General features: G+C 44.5%; 1 protein-coding gene across 1 annotated transcript in view; it reads right to left on the reverse strand.

Annotated features, from left to right (window-relative positions):
- The window catches only part of NINJ1 (ninjurin 1), a 35,478-nt gene that overhangs the window by 5,404 nt on the left and 9,535 nt on the right, over window positions 1–20,539 (reverse strand). The window contains exons 2-3 of the mRNA XM_075938935.1: window positions 9,400–9,634; window positions 1,124–1,289 (exon numbers count right to left, since the gene is read on the reverse strand). Coding sequence (XP_075795050.1) covers window positions 1,135–1,289; window positions 9,400–9,634 — 390 coding nt within the window. The 3' untranslated portion in view covers window positions 1,124–1,134. The remainder of the gene's footprint in view (window positions 1–1,123; window positions 1,290–9,399; window positions 9,635–20,539) is intronic.

The raw sequence follows: 20,539 nt of genomic DNA on the forward strand, positions 1-20,539 counted from the left end.
GACGCTCTTTTCCGGCTTTTTTAAAAGCCGGAAAAAAGCGGCGGACATTTTTATTTAAATGCCGCGGGGGATATTTAAATCCCCCGCGGATTTCCCTACGACGACTCGTGAAATTTACATGCCCCTTCCGGAAAAGGGGCCAGTGTAGACGTAGCCAATATGTTCTGGCTACACATAGCTCTCTCACAAAAGCAATTGCTCTGAGCATGCTTCAAGACTCTACTAAGCATTTCATGGTACGCTGCAAAGGGGAAGGTGTGCTGGACCGAGAGGAAGAATTCACTCATTCTGGTCTCAGCTCTTACTGACTGGTGTTAGGGTTATGAAGTGCATGACATGTTTTGATCTTATGCCAACTCTTCTACACTTATGCAGGAGGATGAAAATAAGAGGCTCTGATTGTAAATATCTTCCACATTGAAGAGCTTCAGATTGCTCAAGTGGGAGAATAATAATGTTCTAACACATTTATCAAAACAACCTGTGGTGCAGAATTTCCTGGGCTGGGCTTCCTACAAATGGAAAGAAGTGCATCCCAGGAAAACCATAGGGCACATTAAATGAAGTCAAACGTCTCTGCTGTTGGCTAACAACACTACATTGGGTTAACAATAAACCACACCAGTAACTTGGATAAATTCTTTCATGTGTTAATAACTGACTGGGATAGCAAAACACTGCAAATGCAATCCTGCCTAGTAAAAAGACTTTTGTAGGAGAAAGGTAAAAGTACAGTTTTTAGTCCCTTGATTGGCTTCATCAGCACTGAGAGGAGGGAGAGGCTTCTCCTGAGAAATGCTTGCTCCCTATGAGTTCACAGAGGGAAAATATAAAGGACCCCTTTTGAGGTGCAAGACTCTTCTGTGTGTCTGAGTCTTTTTTTTTTGTACTTTGCATCCAAAAATCCAGAATCATATTAATCAATAATCCCTTGTATTTATAATCTGATTAAAGAACACTGTGAAGAATACACTTGCTCTCTACAGAGATCATATAGATAGTCTTTAATGGGGAAATGGTCACTTTTTTAATACAACATGATTTTCAGGAGTGGGGAGGCTGTATGAAGGTGCACTGTTGGGTGGATGGCAATAGGAAAAAATCTGAAAGGTTCATAACTCACCTTCTTGTTCCCTATTGTCTTGAGGCTGTTCCAGCCACTGGTTTCTGCACTCCAAAGGCAGTGATAAAAATATTCACAACTACTATAATGAATACCAGTCCAGTTGCAAGGTTATTGAGGAAATCCAGCTTGGCATGTTTTGCAGGGTTATTAAGATCGTATTTTACTGCAAAGAAAATGAGAAAACCAGTGTTTTACTATCAAAACATATTTACGCAAAAGTAAAAAGCTTTTTATTATTTCTTATACAGTTTTTTTCCCCTCACACTACCTGCCTGATGCATGCGTCCTGCAAAAGGGGAAGTTAGCATTGCAGCCAATGTTACAAAATCTAAGGGGGCTACTTTCATTTCTGAAGAATGTGTAATATCCTTTAATATGGTAACAGCCAAGTTCTGATCAGAGACACATTTGTGCAGCTTCTTCTCACTTGCTGTGTGTAGCTTGCTGCAGAATGTGGCCTACAGAAAAGATATCCGTAATGCCTGGAACAGTAATAATCCCTCTGGTACATTTAATCTTTCCTTCCAAAAGAAAACTGTCATAATGCAAATTTTAATTTTTTAAAATTATTTTACCTTTTGAAAACTTGGCTCCACTCATTTAGAAGATCTACCAATGAGAGCCAATAAAGTCTAGGCTCCTATGCCAGAAGGGGCAGTCTAGCCTTTCCTGATAGCCCAATCATCTCTCTCTCTCCCACATCTTTTCCAGTGTGAGATTCCTGCCTTCCCTATCCCCACCCACTGATGGCTATTCCTACTGCTTCTGGTTTTTATTTTTAGAAAACAGAAACAGATCACTCTTTGTTGAATAGATGTAATTTCAAACCATCACAGTTTGCAGTCAGTGTTATTTTGATCATCAGCTGGTTAAACATTCTTTCCTTTTGTTTGCTTGCACTTTTCCTTACATGAACTCCTGAGGGAAGGACAAATAAAGGAATATACAATTAGACTGGTGAAGGCCTCTGTGATGGGGTGCAATCACATTAGACTCCTTGAGACTGTTCTCCAGTATGCTGATCTTGCCACTAGGGGCAGATGACCATTTTGCGGGGCCCAGAGCAGCACAATTTCGCGGGGCCCCCCTTTGCCATGGCGCATGCGCAGTGACGCCACGTGCAGGGCTTCTTGAAGCGCGGGGCCCGGGGCGGCTGCCCCGCCCACCCTGCCCTATATCCGCCCCTGCTTGCCACTGATACCCCCTTCTTGCTCTCTGGGGCTCCCTACCACCCTGTCCTGCTGGGCCAGATCCTCTGATCCACCCCAGAAAAGGCACAGAGTTGGGGTTACCACCCTCCTGCAGAGTAACAGACATTGAACTGGTTCAGCTCTGGGAAGATGCAGATTGAAGGGCTCAGTACCCAAGAAACCAACTCCTAAGTGGGACCAAAGCCCCCCAAATAAATCTCTTTCTTGTTGTAAAATTTTTAAACAGGGAAAGCTCATAAGGTAAATTCCCCTTATCAATAAAAAAAAATGCACAGTGGTTGCTTCCCCCAGGTAACAATTATTTACACTGGGCTTGATAATAAACAAAAATGTTTTTATTAAATACAAAAAAGTAGGATTTAAGTCGTTGCAAGTGAAAAAAGAGAGATCAAAGTTACTACGCTAAAATGAATAGAAAATGCATAACTAGTTATAATTCACTAAGAAAACGGTTACATATAAATGCTTACTCTAAACAGCTATTCTTATTTCAAGTAAAAGTTTCAAATTGGAGTCAAAATCTTTTACTCTCACTTCAGTCTCCAGCTCTATAAAGTTCTTTTTATCCTCTCAGGGTGTGTCAGTCAGTTCCAAAAGCCACTGAAGACAAAGGCTCATAGCTTTCCATTGCTTAAATAGCCTTTCTCCTATGACAACAATCTTTTGTATTGCATGCCCCTTCCCATGGAAAAACACCAAGTTAAAAATGGATTCCAGTACCAGGTGGCATGATCACATGTCCTTCTAGTAAGGATGTAAAATTCCATTTAGTTAGTGAAATCTGCTATGCAAATCAAATTGGATTTTTTTTTAGTTTAGCATCTGGACCTTATAAACATTCAAGAACTACCTAGTACTGAGCCATTTGTAACTGAGCGAAAGTATAAATAGTTCAGCGAATCCAGGTTAGCCATGCTAAATTAGTTTGAAACATTCTGGATTGCTGACTTTGATTCAATGAATTCCTGGAGATTTCATCACATGACAATCTTTAATTAAAGAGTAATCTTTAATTCCTGGAAACTCTAAGACAATCCTGGAGGGTTGGCAACCCTAGACTTATTGCAGGTTTGCCCTGTGTCCACACTAGTGCTGTCCTAAACGGTCTTGATTTCAATGGCTTCTGGGGTCTGTCCCCCAGTTCTCAGCTCTGCTCCCAGAAGCAGAGTGTTGTGAAAGACTTTCCAGGCCAGCCAGAGCACTGTGGGGTGGCGGCAGCTGGGAAAGGGTGGGGGGGTCTGTTTGACCATTTCAGTTATTCTGCAGTTACATTGACACCAGAACTGTTGGGAGCTAACTGCATATACAACCCTGAAAACACGGGGAGGGGGAGGGTGGGGGCGGGGAGGAAAGAGGTCTTCTGACTTCTCCTGGAAGCACTATGATGGCTTGGCAGTTCTGTACGGGGAGATTTCAGCAAATCCAGTAATGTACCTGAACCACTATTGCTTACTGCTTGAACTTTAGCAACCAAGCTAACAGGCCCAAAATAGGCCTAAACAGCATGACCAAGGGTGTGTCTAGACTACCTAGTTTTGTCGACAAAAGTGGACTTTTGTCGACAAAACTATACCAGCGTCTACACTACCGCTGAGTTCTGTCGACATAACGTCGACAGAACTCAGCAGTTTTGTCGACGCTGGTATACCTCATTTTACGAGGCATAACACCTTCTGTCGACAGAACTCTGTCGACAGAAGGTGTTATTGCCTGTAACGTTGCGTCCAGACTACGGAGTTCTGTCGACAAAGCAACTTGCTTTGTCGACAGAACTCAATGTGTCTGGACGCTCTTTGTCGACGGAAGTTTTGTCGACAGTATCTGTCGACAAAACTTCCGTCGACAAAACGCGGTAGTCTAGACGTACCCCAAGTCAGGGAGGGGGAAGAAGGGGAGTTTGCGTGCCACAGAGAGGGCAGCTTGACCCCTCGTCCTTCCTGAGGCCCAAATCTCTAGTGAAATCACTGAGCTATACATTAAGAAAAACAGGAAGTTTGTCTAAATGTCCTAAGACATATATCTATCAGGGAACCCGAGCATGAAGTCTCTGAAAAAGAAAAAAGCCGCATCTGGTGAAAGTGATGATCAGAAGAAAACCTGTTGCCTAACCTTTAAAAAGTGCTCGCCTAACAAGTTTTTGAGTGACATGTTATTGTAATACTAATGGATAAATAAGGAAGGAAAGTTTGGGTTGGGGGGACAATTTTGGGAACACTTGGAGGGACACCTCGAGGACTCTTCACTTCTGGACGCATCTTTGTCTCCACTGGCAGACGGAAGACTGGCCATCAGAAGCTTGCTCGGTGACACTTGAGAGCCACACTCAACTTCGGTAATTATCGAGGGTGGGGTTGTTTTACTAACCTGTTGCGGACGTGTGTAAGTGCTTGAGACTACGTAAAGTTTAGCTTTAAGTGAAAGCACTCTTGTGTTGTCCCATTTGTACCATCCATCTATCGGTCAGACGACCGTGTCTCCCCTGAGTTGTTTCCTGACACCACCTCGCAGAGAGTAAAAGTTATCGAGAGGCTTGGGTTGAAAGAACCCCGGGTAACAGTTCCAGACAATTAACTGGAATTCCTTTCTTGTAGTATTGAAGAAAAATGATTTTTAGGGTTGGCTGCTGGTAGAAAAGGGGACAGCGATAAATATATAGCTAGAGGATCTCATGTGTTAGACATCAGATTGCGGAGGGCTGTCATTCTGATTTGTCAAAATTGGAGGCAAGGAAGTAGGTAAAATACAGCTCCATCTATTTAAAGCAGAATTCTGAGATTTCAGATGGAATTATAGGAACCCTATTTCATTATTATAGTACTATCCATGCAGCTAACATCAGCCATTCTTTAGTACAGGTATTCGTAAGCCTTGTCTCACAGTAATCCAATCCCATTATCACTTCAGGCAACCTAAACTATTGCAAAAAACTCTTTTCCCATTCCATTCTGAATGCCGTTAGCACTGCCATGGCATCTTCAGGGGAAAGTATGCAGAAAACCAGGGTCTCCAAAGGACAGGCCATTTATGCTCTTGCCTGCAGCCTAGAACCAGAAAGCTAAAATATTCTGAACTGGTTTTGTGTTTGTGGCAGGGAACCAATGGTCCTTTACAGCAGGCTCATGGCCAAGTTGCTGGTTCAGTCCAGAGCAGGGGAATTCTGGGAGTTCGTGTTCCCATGTCTGAGGAGAGTTAGAGATTCATAGCAAGGAAAGATGGGAAGGAGTTGCCAGGAGGTATGCCATGGCTTCGTTGCAGAGCTCAGTGAGAGCACTCTGGGCCTCACCTGAGCAACTGGGGGAAGCTGCTTGGAACCCTAGAGAAGAGAACCCTGGGAGCAAGAGAGGCCTTGAGAAAGGAAGCATTTGGGGGAGGGGGAGTGTTGGACTGAGCACTACGTGGCAAGGAGCGGAGGGTTTGTTTAGCCAGAGAGCTAACCTACCTGTCCAGCAAGCACACACTGAAGCAACAGCCAGATCTTCACTGTGAAAGGCAAGCAGCCATAACATTGCCTCATGCCTTCACTCCCTCCTTTAGACCAAGGGGCAGTCCAGCTTGACCACTTTTGATCTCGACAGTGCCACTGGGGGAAAGCCTCTCAGATAGGAATGCCCCAAGGAATTCAAGGCTTTATCTGCCATGCCAAAACTTGAAACATTTGGAAACTCACAGACAGCCAGTACTGACCTTGGTGCATCAGCTGCACATGCTGACTGCACACCACTCTGTTTACCAAGTGGACTGCAGCATGCTGCCTTATCTCTAGCTTCTGAACAGAGCTTGGGTGTAGGCCCCAAACAGAGCTCATTACAGCAGCCCACTCTCAAGGTGACAAACGGTATGTGTCAGAGGGGCAAGGTCCACATCTGACAGAAAATTTCAGTCTCCCAGACAGATGTAAATGTTAAAAAGCAGCCTCTGCTGCTGCTGAGATATATTATTCAACAACAGCTGAGCTCTAACCAGTCTCTTAGGGCGACTGGTGCTCATGTTTACAATGAAGACCCCTTCAATTGATGACAAAGATAATTTTTGCCTTGCATTCAGGCTACTTTCTGTAACCCATCATCATTCCTCTTTCTTATCTGACTTGAATTGCAGTCAGTACACCTTGTCTCCACTTACTGGAAGATCAATGCTGTGGAGATCGATCTTTCAGGGGTCAATAAGAGCCTGCTAAATTAATCGCTGGTCACTCTCTCCTCAATTCTAGTACTCCACTGGGTCATGAGGAGTAAGGGAAGTAGAGTACCTCCCCACAGTGGGGACGCCATGGAAATTCAAACTAAGGTACGTTGACTCCAGCTAAGCTATTAATGTAGTTGGCGTTGCGTTCCTTAGTTTGACTTTGCCTCTCGTGTAGACCTGGCCTTAGAAGTCCCTCTCCTCCAGTTACTGGAAAAGACATTCAATTCCCCTGGCTGGATGAGAAGAGAGAAATAAAGCTGCCACCAGCACATCAAAGTCACCACAGTTCAAGCATCCTTGCTAACTGGGAATTTCCCCTTTGCAACAGGAGATGGCCACCTCAAAGATACTGCATGGAAAGCTAATTAACCAAAGTAACAATCGATGAGAAATCTGGGTTTTTTTTAAGTGCCCAGTGTGCCCAGTGTGAACTTTTCCAAACTTCTGCTTTCTCTGTTTCCCTTCCTTTTTTCTTTTCCCTGTATCTCTTTTTTTCTCTTTTCTCTTCAGCATTTGAGGAAGTAAGTTGTATCTTACAAAAACTTATACCCTAATAAATGTGTTAATCTTTTAAGTCCCACCAGACTTCTTGTTTTTTTTAGAAAAAACACATCTTGCAGACTTAATTTTAAAAAAAAGCCCCTAAAATCTACATGAGTGATGTTAATATGTATATGGTTGTCAGCAGCTAAGGGCTGACACCACTGCCTTCTGAAGTCAGTAGGACTCCCACTTATTCTAATGGGCTGCAGCAACTGCTTAGACTAGAACCGTAGGCTACGTCTACACTACCGGCTTCTTATGCAAGAACTTTTTGTGCAAGAGTTCTTGCGCATAAAGTTCTTGCACAAGAGCGCGTCCACACTGCCATGTGCTTTTGCGCAAGAGATGTGCTTTTGTACAAGAACATCCATGGCAGTGTGGACACTCTTTTGTGGAAGAAAGCACTGATGGCCATTTTAGCCATAGGGGTTTCTTGCACAAGAAAAGAGCTCTTGTGCAAAAAGGCTTATTTCTCATGGGGAGAAGAATAACTCTTCATAGAATCATAGAATCATAGGACTGGAAGGGACCTCAAGAGGTCATCGAGTCCAGCCCCCCGCCCTCAAGGCAGGACCAAGCTCTTGTGCAAAAAGCCTTGTGTTCTTACACTTTACTGTACTTTTTCTTGCACAAGAATGGGCTCGTAGTGTGGACGCTCCACAAGTTTTTGCACAAAAACTCTGCAGTGTAGACATAGCCCTAGAGAAGAAGACCCTGGGAGTAAGAGAGGCCTTGAGAAAGGAAGCATTCCGGAGGGTTGGCGCAGCTCCTTATTGAGAGGAGGTTGGTGAAAACCTAAGCTTCTCCTCTGGTAATCTGCATAAGCATCTCAGATCAACTCTTTAAACTTGTGCTGCAAATATTTTGGATATAAATATTTTGCTGCAAATATTTTTCCTTTTGACTCAGTGATTCTTGTGAATGCTCTAGCCCCAGATACAAGCCTTTTTAGAAAAGCTTAGTAGAGTGACGTTGGAATCTTACTACCTATCTCACTCCTGTGATGGTAAAGTATATGCAACGACTATCAAGAATTCTGACAGTGATAATTCAAATGATTCTACTTTCAAAAATGTTTTGGAAGAAGCCTGCATATCTCTTGCCGTTCTCCCATCTTATCCCATAGATGCATGTTAGCAAACTCTGGGCTATAGTTCTTGAGCACCATTGATTTGGAATTTTCTGCCAAAATGGGGGCTAGATCACTAACACAACCATGGGATTGGAATACAGAATCCAGGATCTTGCCTTTAAACAATTCTCTAATAGCAGAATTTGGTCCTCCTGAGTACTAGACATCAGCATAGATCATCAACTTATTTGAAAACTCTCAGCCTTATGGGGTAAATAGAGTAACTGATATTACTGCATGTAGTACAACAAATGGCATTAAGGAGTATTTTAGAATTCTTACATTCTGGTTACCACACGTAGTACAAAGAACAATAAAGAGATACACTCAAGGATGCCAAAGTTGTTAAAGGTTTTGACACTAGTGAATATTTGAAGTATTTATTGGACTTAAACCCAAGAAGAGATTCACCCTTTCTAACATCTCTTATAGGTATATAATTCCTTGAAAGAAATGAATTGACAGCCATGAGCTATTAGAGAATTGTTTAAAGACAAGACCCTGGATTCTATTTGTGGAATGGTCTAACTAACAAACAGCTGAAGCAGAATGTCTTCACACCAGAGACATCTAATCCATCATCAAGCCACCATCACTTCATCTTGTCTTTTTGGCCAACAGGACACGTAACATCAGAGTAAAAGCTGATAATGTCTTTGGCTGTCAGCAACAATGTAAAAGAAATTTGGTGCTGGGGGCGTGTATACACTAATAAATTAAAGAAAACATCTAGGATACCACTGTCTTTTATAAGTAATCAAACCTGTAACATTGGTAATTGGGTGTGGAGTATGATAGTGTCCTTGGTGGTAATGGAGGGGAAGAGGAGTAATATACTCTTATTCTGTAACAGCAGGATAACTTCTTGGTCATTCCTTAACAATCTGTTGCTTCTAACTGCATGAGGCTACTGTGCATATAAAGCCTGCCCTATATAGATTTTTTATGTGCATTGCATTTAACTAAATTCATTGTTCCTCCAACCACATTGGGAAGTCCATTTTCTGGCAGTCAGCAATTGAAAATGAGGACACTTATCAGCAACCCACTTTCCCCAGTGAAAATGTTCCCTGGATTCTGTAGCTGAACTGTAACCTCTTCTAAAACAAGGCCATTCAAATAGTTTTCTTTCCCAAAGGAAAAAATGCAAAAATAGGATGAATCCTACTGGAGAAACAAATGACAATATCCTTAATACGTACCAAGGAATATCAGCAGCACACCCACTCCAATCTGAAGTATGAGGGATATGCTGATGAGAATAATCAGTGGGATGTAGAATGAGAAGGAAGGTCCTTGCTCCATTACTGCTTTCAATTGGGATGCATTGGCCATCAGAAGAGCAATGTCCAACATGCTCTCTGCAGCACTCTTCTTATTAGCGTAGTGGTTCATGTTAATAGGTCCATTGCTCTGCAGCCAGCGGCGTGATTGAGCCTGAAAGTGAAAAGATTCCAATTATGGATACATCAAATTTAACGGGTTAGCGAGCTACAGAAGAGACTTCGGTCCAGCGACTGATCTCCCAAATAATGCTCTGTATAGGGATGTAAAATGGTTAATCTGTAAGTGGCCGGACCCCGGGGCCGGCAGCAGGCCCAGAGTTAAAAGGGTTAACTCTTTTAACATGCCTACGCTGTGTTGCTCATATCTGTCTCTGTGTGCTCACACTTACCAAGATCCTCTAATCAAGGAGCAATAAACTGTGCCTGGACATCAAGGCAGATATATACAAACGTAAAAGCAACAAGGATTCCCGTGGCACCTTATAGACTAATATATGTATTGGAGCATAAGCTTTCGTGGGCAAAGACCCACTTCGTCAGATACATGACGAAGTGGGTCTTTGCCCACAAAAGCTTATGCTCCAATACATCTGCTAGTCTATAAAGGTGCCACAGGACTCCTTGTCGCTGTTGCAGATCCAGACTAACACTGCTACCCCTCCGATACATATACAAATGTACTAACTGTTAAAACATGTGCACCAGAATTTCCATCTCACAAGACACTTGTGGAATCTGGGGAATCTAAAGGCAGAGAAGTGTAGAAATTGGATTGCTTTTAAATATTTGTAATACCGGGGCATGCTTTAAACCAGGGGTTCTCAAACAGGGGTATGTCTGGGGGAAGACATAGGTCTTTTAGGTGGAATATCAATTCATCTAGCTATTTACCTAGTTTTATAAAAGGCTACATAAAAAACACTAGCAAAGTTGGTACAAACCAAAATTTCATATGGATACTTGATTATACTTTTCTATGTACTGTACACTGAAATGTAAATATTATGTTCATATATTTTAATTCATTTAAAATTATATGGTAAAAATGAGACAGTTTACAACTTTTCCATAATTGTGTACCAATAACACTTTTATTTTTGTTTGTTTTTGGTCTAATTTGGTAGATTTTACACAAGTAGATTTTAAATGAGCTGAAACATGAGGGGTATGCAAGATTCCTAAAAGCGTACAGAAGTCTGGAATGGTTGAGTGCCACAGCTTGCAAAACACACACTTCACCAGATGAAACTCCTCCCTGCCCACATCCCACAGAAGGCCTACGCACAATGGCTGAGTCATTCATAAATCCTATTTGAGGATTTGTTGGCTTAAACTGCTGAATAAGCCTTTTTGCCATCCACACACTGGTGGATCGTCTCATGCTGCCCCTACCCATTCACACAAATATGGATATTCCACTTCTGATCTCATGTGATGAGAAATGAGACATCTCTCCCACCCTCAGCTACAAAAGCAATGGACTTTTTGTTTGGAAACTTGCTTCTTTTCTTTCCTCATTCTTTAGGATACCAGTAAAACTGTCACCAGATTTTTAAAAGGTATTAGGCACCTGATGAGATTTTCCAAACTGCCTAAAAGCAGCTTATGTTGCAGCTTATGTTGGTCACAGGCTATTAGAGAGACAAGGTGGGTGAGGTCATGCATTTTCAAGTGGCTGAGCTTACAAAGAACTCCTCTTCAGAAGCTTGAGAGCTTGTCTCTCTCACCAACAGACGTGTGTCAAATAAAAGATATTCACTCACCCACCTTGTCTCTCTCAAAGCAGGTTAGCAACCTACCTCCCTTTGGACTCTTTAGAAGAGCCAAATTATTCCTTCTCTTACATCCATGTAGCACAACTATATATTCAGGCACCTTCACCAGTTTCCATGGAATTGCATAGGCATAAAAGGGAGCAGAATATAGACCTCTTTAACACAGTACTTGAATTAGGGATTCTTCTTTCTCACTGAATGTTTAATTATGCAAGCAACTTCCTTTTTCATATCTTTGGTTTCTAACTCCCTCAGTAGAATTTATTTTGAAAACTTTTAAAACGATTATGGCTTTTTGTTTTGTTTTGGGTTTTTAACTTCTATTTGTTAGGGATATTTTTACCGTATAAATGTTGCCTTTGGAAAGGTCAACCACGGTGAGGGGAAAGTCTCTATTTAAAGATTGCCTAAATTGCAGAAGACACTCTAATCAAACCAGTCAGTGGCTATGATCAAAGCAGCCAAACTTCCAGTTTCAATGCCAGTTCAGCCACTTCCATCCTATGCTTGTCATTTTGAAGCTAGAAAATCTTCAGTGCATAGAATGTTTTATGTTACACCACAGAACTTCCCCATTGCTTCCAAGAGAACAAACTGCAACAGATCACCTCATTTCTCTGGACACAATTTAAATAATGTACCGAGGAAAAAAATGTCACGAGGCAGCAGCAGCAATGGGAATGAAGCTGTGTAATCGCAGCCTCACCCAGAAGGCTTGATCACTGAGACTTTGTGAAAAGAGGAAGTGCAAATTTTCCAGATCCAAACTTCAGTCATGAAGAACTAATTATTTATTTAGCTTGTTTAGCTCCTAAGATATTAAAAACAACCCAACCCTATTTGCCTCAGTCTCCGGAGGAGGGAAAAGAGGACATGGACACAAGCCACTATATTACTTCAACTTTATAAACACTGCAGTTCCTGGGATGATAGCATCTCCCTACCAGCAGTGAAAACTGCTGTGGCTGTGTTTCCATTACCTTCAAGGAAAAGTGGCACAAAATGAATGTTGGTGCTATTGAGGAAAAAGACTTAGAATAATATTAATAGTACAAGCCATAGTCTGCCTGTGGCTGCAACCATGTAATGCCAACAACATCAAAAAGTTGCGCCAGGGTAACAGTAAAATTTGGCCAGTGTTTTTATTGAAAATAAACTGCTTTAAAAAAATTACAGACTATAAAACTGACACCATTTGTGGGGTTTTGCTGTAAGTTCATAAATGAGGATGCACAGAAATATCTGTTCAGCTGGCTAGCTGTTTCCATCTTCCTGCCAAAGAAACGGACTTAGAGTGCAATATTTGATATATAGGTAAATAGTAGATTGCTTTGAGCCAGGGTCCACTTTTAAATAAAAAAAATATTGCTCCTCTATCCATATTGCAATGAAAACTTTAGGGCTCAATCATCGGGCTTTCCCTGTTTTTTGCCTTTTGCGTCAATGGGAGTGGGAACATGGCCTTGAATAATTTACTTTCATACACAAGTCTTTTTAAATCCATGCAAATAGCCTGGGATTCATTCTGCTTTGATTTCCATCTGCGGAGGCCATGGAGTGCTCATATGTCAGGGTGAAACTTGGCCTTTTCCTTGTACCAGGGAAAGCACTGCTACATTTTTAACATCTTGCCATTCAGTAAGGCCTTCTTGGTTGTGCAGATCCAGTGGAATAGTGCGCTGGCTGTTGATTGCACTGGAGTAACTCATAAATAGAGTCATACCATATTAGCTGAGTACAGGTTGAACCTCTCTAGTCCAGCACACTCGGGACCTGACCAGTACTGAATTACAGAATTTGCCGAAACACGGGAGGTCAATATTGTCTAGCAGCATTACCAACACTTCCACTGCTTACTGGGTTCTTGGAAGACATTTAGGTGTTAGAGCTAAATAACAGCACAGAATCCTGAGAGCCAGGACTGGTGGCTGTAAACAAACTTTATGGGACCATGGAAAACTTGGCCACACCCATGATAAGTGGACATCCAGCCAACTAAAAATCATACCGGACCACAGATATTGCCAAACAAGAGATGCCAGACTAGAAAGGTTCAACCTGTAGGTAATTTAGTCCTTTGTATTTAAAAAAATGGAAGGGGAAGGAGGAGACATGGAGGGTTAATACCCTTATTCATTAAACCGTCTATTGTAATGGCCACTGGATTCCAACCCAATGTAAGGATTATGGTCAATAGTACTCACTGACCTTCTGCTCTGAGCTACTGCCAAGAGCCTCTGTTAGCACTGTGCTTTGGACTTTTGTGGGTCATAGAGCGTGTAGGTACAATAGTTTGGGTTTCAGCTCCTTTTCAACAATTACTAATGGACATAGCTAGCATCCATCCATAAAATAGCATACAACTTTAAACTGCAGGGAAAGTAAGACTTCTAGCCAGGCACAGAGAGAATACCCACACTTAATATTCCAGCACCCACTCCACTGAATTAATGTCCCATTTTTTAAGTTTACTATCAACATTTTACATGGTGACACTAACACACCTCAGAAACTCAGATTCAGCTGTTCTAACATATTAATAAATTTGCCACTGAAAATGGCTGCCCTCTACTGCCTGCATAGTATTTCCAAACACCAGTTAGCTGATAGTGGTGCTGATTACTTTTTATTTGGGGGGAGAGGAGGGAGAGGAAATGTAACCAAAAAAGTTCCAGGAACAACTGTGTTCCACTCTCTAACTAGGCAGTGGTACTTGCCATCTGGCAAGAGAAGGGAACAGTGCATTCATAAGTATGTCAGCACTGAAGACCTGCTGAAAGACCAGGTTAAAGCAGTGGTCCCCAAACTTTTGGGGCTACCGGGCATCCGGGGGTGGGGCTGTGCATGCGCCGGGCGCCCGGGGGCGGGGCCACGCATGCGCCGCATGCCCGGGGAGCAAGAATGGCTCGGGCCAGCCCTGGTCACTAGGCAGGCGCACATAAATGCCCCGACGGGCGCCCGCAAGTACCGTATTGGGGACCACTGGGTTAAAGCAACTGCTGAAAACACTGATTTAGCCAGTGCTACTGCAGAGGCTTTGAGGTCTACGGGAATTAGAATAAGGAAAAAAAAGTTACGCAGCAATATCTACATATGTTTAAATACAATGCCGGGGGGAGGGAGAGCAGGAAACGATTTCATATTGTGGTTAAGAGAACAAGTAGTTGGCAGGTACCAGAAATTATCTTTGTGCTGCAGCTTCTTAGTTTTAGAAGATTTAAGCCTGAAGCAAAGTTAGATGCAGATGCATGTTAGGGATGCTAAATATCGACTGATTGATTGAATAGTTGATGAATTTTGCATCAATGTTCAATTAGTCGATAGGGTGCCTTCGCCTTTGAAGTGTAGCAACAGCCTTAAGGAAGTGGCTGTTGCTACACTTCAAAGGCGAAAGCACTGCATGGAGCCTGGGGTCAGCTGGGGACTCCCTCGCTGACTCTGAGCTCCATGCAACGCAGTAGCTTTGAAAAGCCGCATGCAGGCTGACACCAGGCTCCTCACAGCGTTTCAAAGCAGCAGCGCTGCACGGAGCCTGGGATCAGCTGGGGACACCTGGGCTCCACGCAGCTGCCTCTCTGAAAGGCTGTGAGCAGCCTGGGGACACCCCAGCTGGCCCCAGGCTGCACGTGGTGCTGCCGCTTTGAAGTACCTCGTTTTCTTCCCTCCCCTTGCTGCCTCTGATAGAGACAGCAAGGGGGGGAAAGGGGTAAGCCACTATTTGACTAGCCTGTCGACTAGTCCTTCAAATTCCTAATGCAAGTCCTGTGTTAAAGCCTGAACTGGCCTTGCAATAATGCTCCAAAGTGCTTGCAGCTATGTGGGTGTAAGATGCCAGCCAGTGCTTGCTGTGGCGGTGCTGTAACATTGCAAGGTGTAGATCCAGTGCAGAGAGAGGACAATTCCATGAAGAAATATATTCCCTATCCTTGTTTCCTGGGGCTCGCTACATAAATGCGGTTGGGATAAAGCTGTTTGTCCACCTCTCCATCAGTGCTGCACCTTAATAGTCTTGCATGCACCAGAGAATTGCATTCCTGCCAAATGCAATAAAAAATGTAAGCAGCTCTCAGCACTACACTAGTGCTAGCACTGTTCCTACCACTTGTGGAGCTACAGCAGGTGATCTGCCTAATGTGGATGTGGTCTTGGTTTACTGCGCACTGCACTGAGCCAGTACTGGCTCCTGATGAGGACGGTGACTTCTGGTCCAAGCCACTAAACCAGCAATAGTGAAGGCATGTTTCTGCACCATTTTGCGACTTTGGTCAGAGAGGTGTGATGCAATCCTGTACTAGACCTCTACCACCAGAATTATCTAGTACAGACTAGAGATGTAAAGGGTTAACTGATTAACCAGTGAGCATGCTCCTTACTGACATGCTTACCAGGGTAACTGATTAACCGGTGGGGGGTGCACCTGCTGGGCCAGGCCAACTGCACCGCAGGTGGGAACACTCCAGTCTGGCTGAGCCAATGCCACGGGGCACTTCAGCCCAGTCGGCCTGGAGCAGCCCATCCCCTGCATTGCAATGCGATGGGCTTGGCCAGGCTGGAGCAGCCCCCCACTGCGGGATCACAGTTAACTGGTTTAACATGACGTTTAACAGGTTAACTGATTACCCTGATTACCACAAGTTACTATTTTGGGGGGTGCAGGGAAAAATTACAGCTGTCTGAGAATGGATTCAAAGAAGGCCTCATCTGAACAAGATCTTAGTGCATTCACTTCCATGATACTAACCAGCATGCACCTGGGTCTGCCACAGCAGAGCTGGCATCTGAGCTCTGAGTACTTGGGTAGGGTGACTAGATAGTAAGTGTGAAAAATTGGGACAGATGGTGGGTGGCAATAGGTGCCCATATAAGAAAAGTCCTGAATTCCAGGTTTGTCCATATAAAATTGGGACATCTGGTCACCCTCGTTCTGGGCACAGACCGTGCCTGTCTGTCCAGTGTGTTCTTCAGCTTGCTCCGAAAAGGAGAGCTGTGAAAAGCTTTCCCAGCTCCAGTCTCGGTGCCTCTCAGAACAGGGAGAGTGGTTGGCTGAATAGCTCTTAGGTTTTCATTAACAGAACTTTCCCACCTGGCCAGCATCTTGCAGCCCCTCTTCAAGGTTTGTGGGACGGCTACCTGCACCTGCAGCATTTAATCCCGTCTGTGGGGAGCCAACTAATTCAGACAATACAGAACAGTTGCATTGTTTTCCTTCTCTAAATCTTTTCTGAAAAATTAAAAGGGTTAAGCCAATGTTTACTTCCCCCGCCGGATGACTTATTTTAGTAATATTTTACTGGCAACTGTATGGGTAGAAGATAATAATTTTGCAACTACTTGTTTTTACAGACAATTATGACTCTGCGCCTTCCAGTTCATGGGGATTTCCTTTGTAAAAAGATACTTATTTCTTACACCCAATTACTCAACAACTGTTCTCTGGCTTTTATTTACAATTCAGGGACAATATCCATTTCAGGTAAAGTTTGAAAACAAATATTAAAGCAGTTTGCTAAACATACAGGTCTAGTGTGCCTTACAGCTAGGCTCTAGCTTTTATTTGCTGTGTGTTGACTCAGAGGTGAAAGTTACCTAGGACAACCCTGAAGACCTAAGTTCCCCGTTCATTCACTAAATCAGTGGTTTTCAAACTATGGGTCGCAACCCAGTACTGGAATGTAAGGCACCGGGTCTCATTACTGCAGGGGATCAGGTGACCAGTGAGATTGGTAATAGGATGTTAAGAGGTGGGTAACTGTGTAGTCCATACAACTGTGTAATTGTGTAGTTCATACAATTTGTATCGACTACACAATTAGTCGATAAGAGAAGGTGCTCAGAAGGAGCTACCCCCACTGCGGCTCTGCAGTTTAAATGTAGTAAGAGCCGGGGACGCTGGCAGCCCAGCTCCTATTACATTTAAACTGCAGAGCCGCAGTGGGGGTAGATCCTGGACCCAGCATGAGCTGGGACTGAGTCAGGCGTGCTCAATCACGGCTCACGGCAGGTCCAGCAGCCCCTGTCCGTGAGGGGGTCCCAGTGGAAAGCTGGGACTCCCCCAAGGACAGGGGGCAGCAGCTGGGGCGGGACATGGACAGAGGCTGCTGCTGGAGCAGCCTTCCCTGCCCCTGCCCCCCCTGGCACAGCTGCCTCTGAGCGGTGGGACAAAGCAAGGTAGGGCAAGCTGCACTGTGGAGACGGTGCTGGGGGGAACTGACTTTTAAGCCAGCTCCCCACAGCACCAACTCTTGCTTCCCCGACCCTTGCTGCCTCTGATAAAGAGGCAGCAAGGGGAGGGGAATGCAAGTACTCAACTCGACTACTCAATAAGCCTAGGCTTATCAGGTAGTCACTAATGGACTACTCTTTTACATCCCTAACTACTAAGGCTGGCTACCTGCCTGCCCTGCACCTCAGACTTCACAGCAGGCTCAGTTCACGCGCACAGGAGGTGGGGGGGAGGTGTTGGGGAAGAGGGAGAGCGCACTGCCCCTGCACACTGCCCCTGCCCTCAGTACTAACTCTGCATTCCCGCTGGCTGCTTCTGTGGCACGCAGACTGGTCGGCGGTGTCAGGAGAGACAAGAAGCATTCCTTAGAATCCCTGCTGCACCACTGACTGGGAGCCGCTCAAGGTAAGTCCCTCCTGCCCCAGCCCTGACAACCCTCCCCCAAAGCTGCAGCCCCCTCCTACACCCCAAAGCTCTCATCCCCAGAGCCCACACTCTAGTCAAATTATGTTGGGTCGTGGCATCAACAATTTTCTTCAACTGACTCATGAGAAAAAAAAGTTTGAAAACCCCTGCTCTAAACAATGCTATCACACTTTGGGTGTGTGTAGACTACACCTCACTGTTGACAGAGAGATTAGATTAGGCACATCAAAATTGCCAATGAGCAGGGATTTAAATATCCCATGCCTCATTAGCATAAACACTGCTGCTGCTTTTTTCGAAACCGAGTTTTTTTTTAAAAAACGGCAGTCTAGACGCGGATCTGTCGAAAATAAAGCCTTTTTCGACAGATCCTGTATTCCTCAAAAATGAGATTTACGGGATCTGTCGAAAAAGGCTTTATTTTCGACAGATCCACGTCTAGACTGCCATTTTTTTTTAAAAAAAACCTCGGTTTTGAAAAAAAGCGGCAGCCATGTTTATGCTAATGAGGCACGAGATATTTAAATCCCTGTTTCATTAGCAATTTCGATGTGAATAATCTACATCTCTCTGTCGACAGAGAGGTATAGTCTAGACATATACATGCCCTTACATGCCTAAAGTCTGACAAAGAGGAATGGCCTACAAGAGAGAGACTCTCTATTCAAACTTTGGTCTCCTGAGAATCTCCAAAAGGTACCAATTACACAGTTAGGAGAGGTAAAAGTATAGCTATAGGTTGGAGCTACCTGGTCCAGCACCCTCAGGACTGGGAGGGGATTTGCTGGACCAAGGGAGGTCCCTCCCCTCCTTGCCCATGCTAAACCACTGCCCCGCCCCCATCCCCAGCAAGGGCTCCAGCCTATCCCGCTGCTCCCTGGCCAGCCATTGCTCCCTGGGCCAGAGCTCACCAGCTCCCGCTGGCCCCACTGCTGCCAGGACTTGGGCTTCCTGGCTGCTGCCAGGTCTATAGCTCCATAGCTGCTGCTGGCCTCCTGCTACTACCCAGCTGCTGGGGCCAGGTCTCCATACTGTTGTGCCCCCCCCCCCCCCACCCATCACAAGTCTCCTGGCTGAGTCATCCACCCCTCTCCTCCCATACTCACTCCTGCCCCACGGCCATACTCCCCTATAGCTGGGTTCTGTGGTTCAGGAACATCTGTGGTCCTGCTGAACCACAGACGTTGCCGAACCAGGGAGTCCTGGTTAAGGAAGCTACAACCTGTACCAATTCACATGGTGGTTTTTGGTGTGGACACCTCTCCATGCTGGAAATTAGAGTGCAAAAACCAGCAGCATTGAGCGCTCATTTATTTCATTAATCTCCATAATTATGTTAAAATGTACTTCTGTAACTTCTTTGTGCCACTGCATGTATGAAAAAAATGCACTTGACTTCATGCACTGAAAATGTCAAAGCATGCCCTTTTGCTTCTGGTTTACATTGTTCTGGTTAGTCTCTTACATTTCTCCCATCATACACAAGCCTTGTAAAAGGACAGAATTAAATTCTATTTGTTTTATAACATGCCCTAAATCAAAAGAAACCTGAAACTTAAAAGTTATGAGTCAGGTCTTGCAAATGCTTGTGCACACTGAAATCAATAGTAGGGGTGTCAACATGTAGTCAACTATACAATTAACGGATAAGCCTAGGATTGTTGGTTAATCTCCCCCCTGGTCTCCCTGCTGTCCCCCCCGCTGCCTCTGTATCAGATCCAGCGGGGGGAGCCAGTGCCCGGGAGGCTCCCCATGAACACCAGATCCTTATGCCCCGCCCCCCCAAACGCTGCTGCCTCTGACAGGCTGGAGCCGATATGTATGGAAAGCCAACTTTCAAACCAGCTCCCCGCGCATATCGGCTCCACAGACCTGTCTGCCCCTGCCTCCTGCCTCCTGCCTCCTACAGTGCTGGGAGGAGCCGGCTTAAAAGCTGGTTCCCCCCAGCACCTCTTCCTCAGTGCCGCCTCTCTCTACCCTCGCTGCTACCTCTATCAGAAGCAGCAGTGGGGCGGGGGAGAGCAGAAGAGGCTGCCACACTGGGCGGCTGGCAGCTGGTCTGCAAGGGGAGCTGTTTTTTAGTTGCCCCCTGGGGATTATCGAATTGTCATGTAACCGATAATATTTTGTGTGGTTACACGTCTATTCCATTACACTATATCTAACATCCCTAGCCAATAGGGCTGTTAACATGAATGACATTCCCACATAGATGAATCAGGGATTGCGAGATCAAGCTCTAAAACTTTCACTCCATCTATAACTGATTCCACTGGAAAACCACAGGTCAGAGCTATTATACTAAACTTTCCATTTCCAGGTTCTCTGTATGTACGGCAATCTTGTGATTTGTGTGCACACAATACAAATTTGGGAACAAGGCATCCAATCGGAGATGCTTTGACTCTGATTCAGAATTGTTGAGCACCTGTAGCACCTGTGGGTTTCAACTGGTACTGTGAGTGCTCAGGGCTTCTGAATAGCAAGCCCCATGTTTCAAGTTAGGCTTCCAAAAATGAAAGCATGCAAAAGCCCCGGCGACTTCTCAAAACTACCCATTGCCTGCAAAGCACAAAATACCAGTAGAGGAAGGGGAACAACTTCTGGAATTTTTTAACAGAAACCTAATTAT

Source organism: Pelodiscus sinensis, chromosome 11 (assembly GCF_049634645.1).
Source record: "Pelodiscus sinensis isolate JC-2024 chromosome 11, ASM4963464v1, whole genome shotgun sequence".
Taxonomy (NCBI): domain Eukaryota; kingdom Metazoa; phylum Chordata; order Testudines; family Trionychidae; genus Pelodiscus; species Pelodiscus sinensis.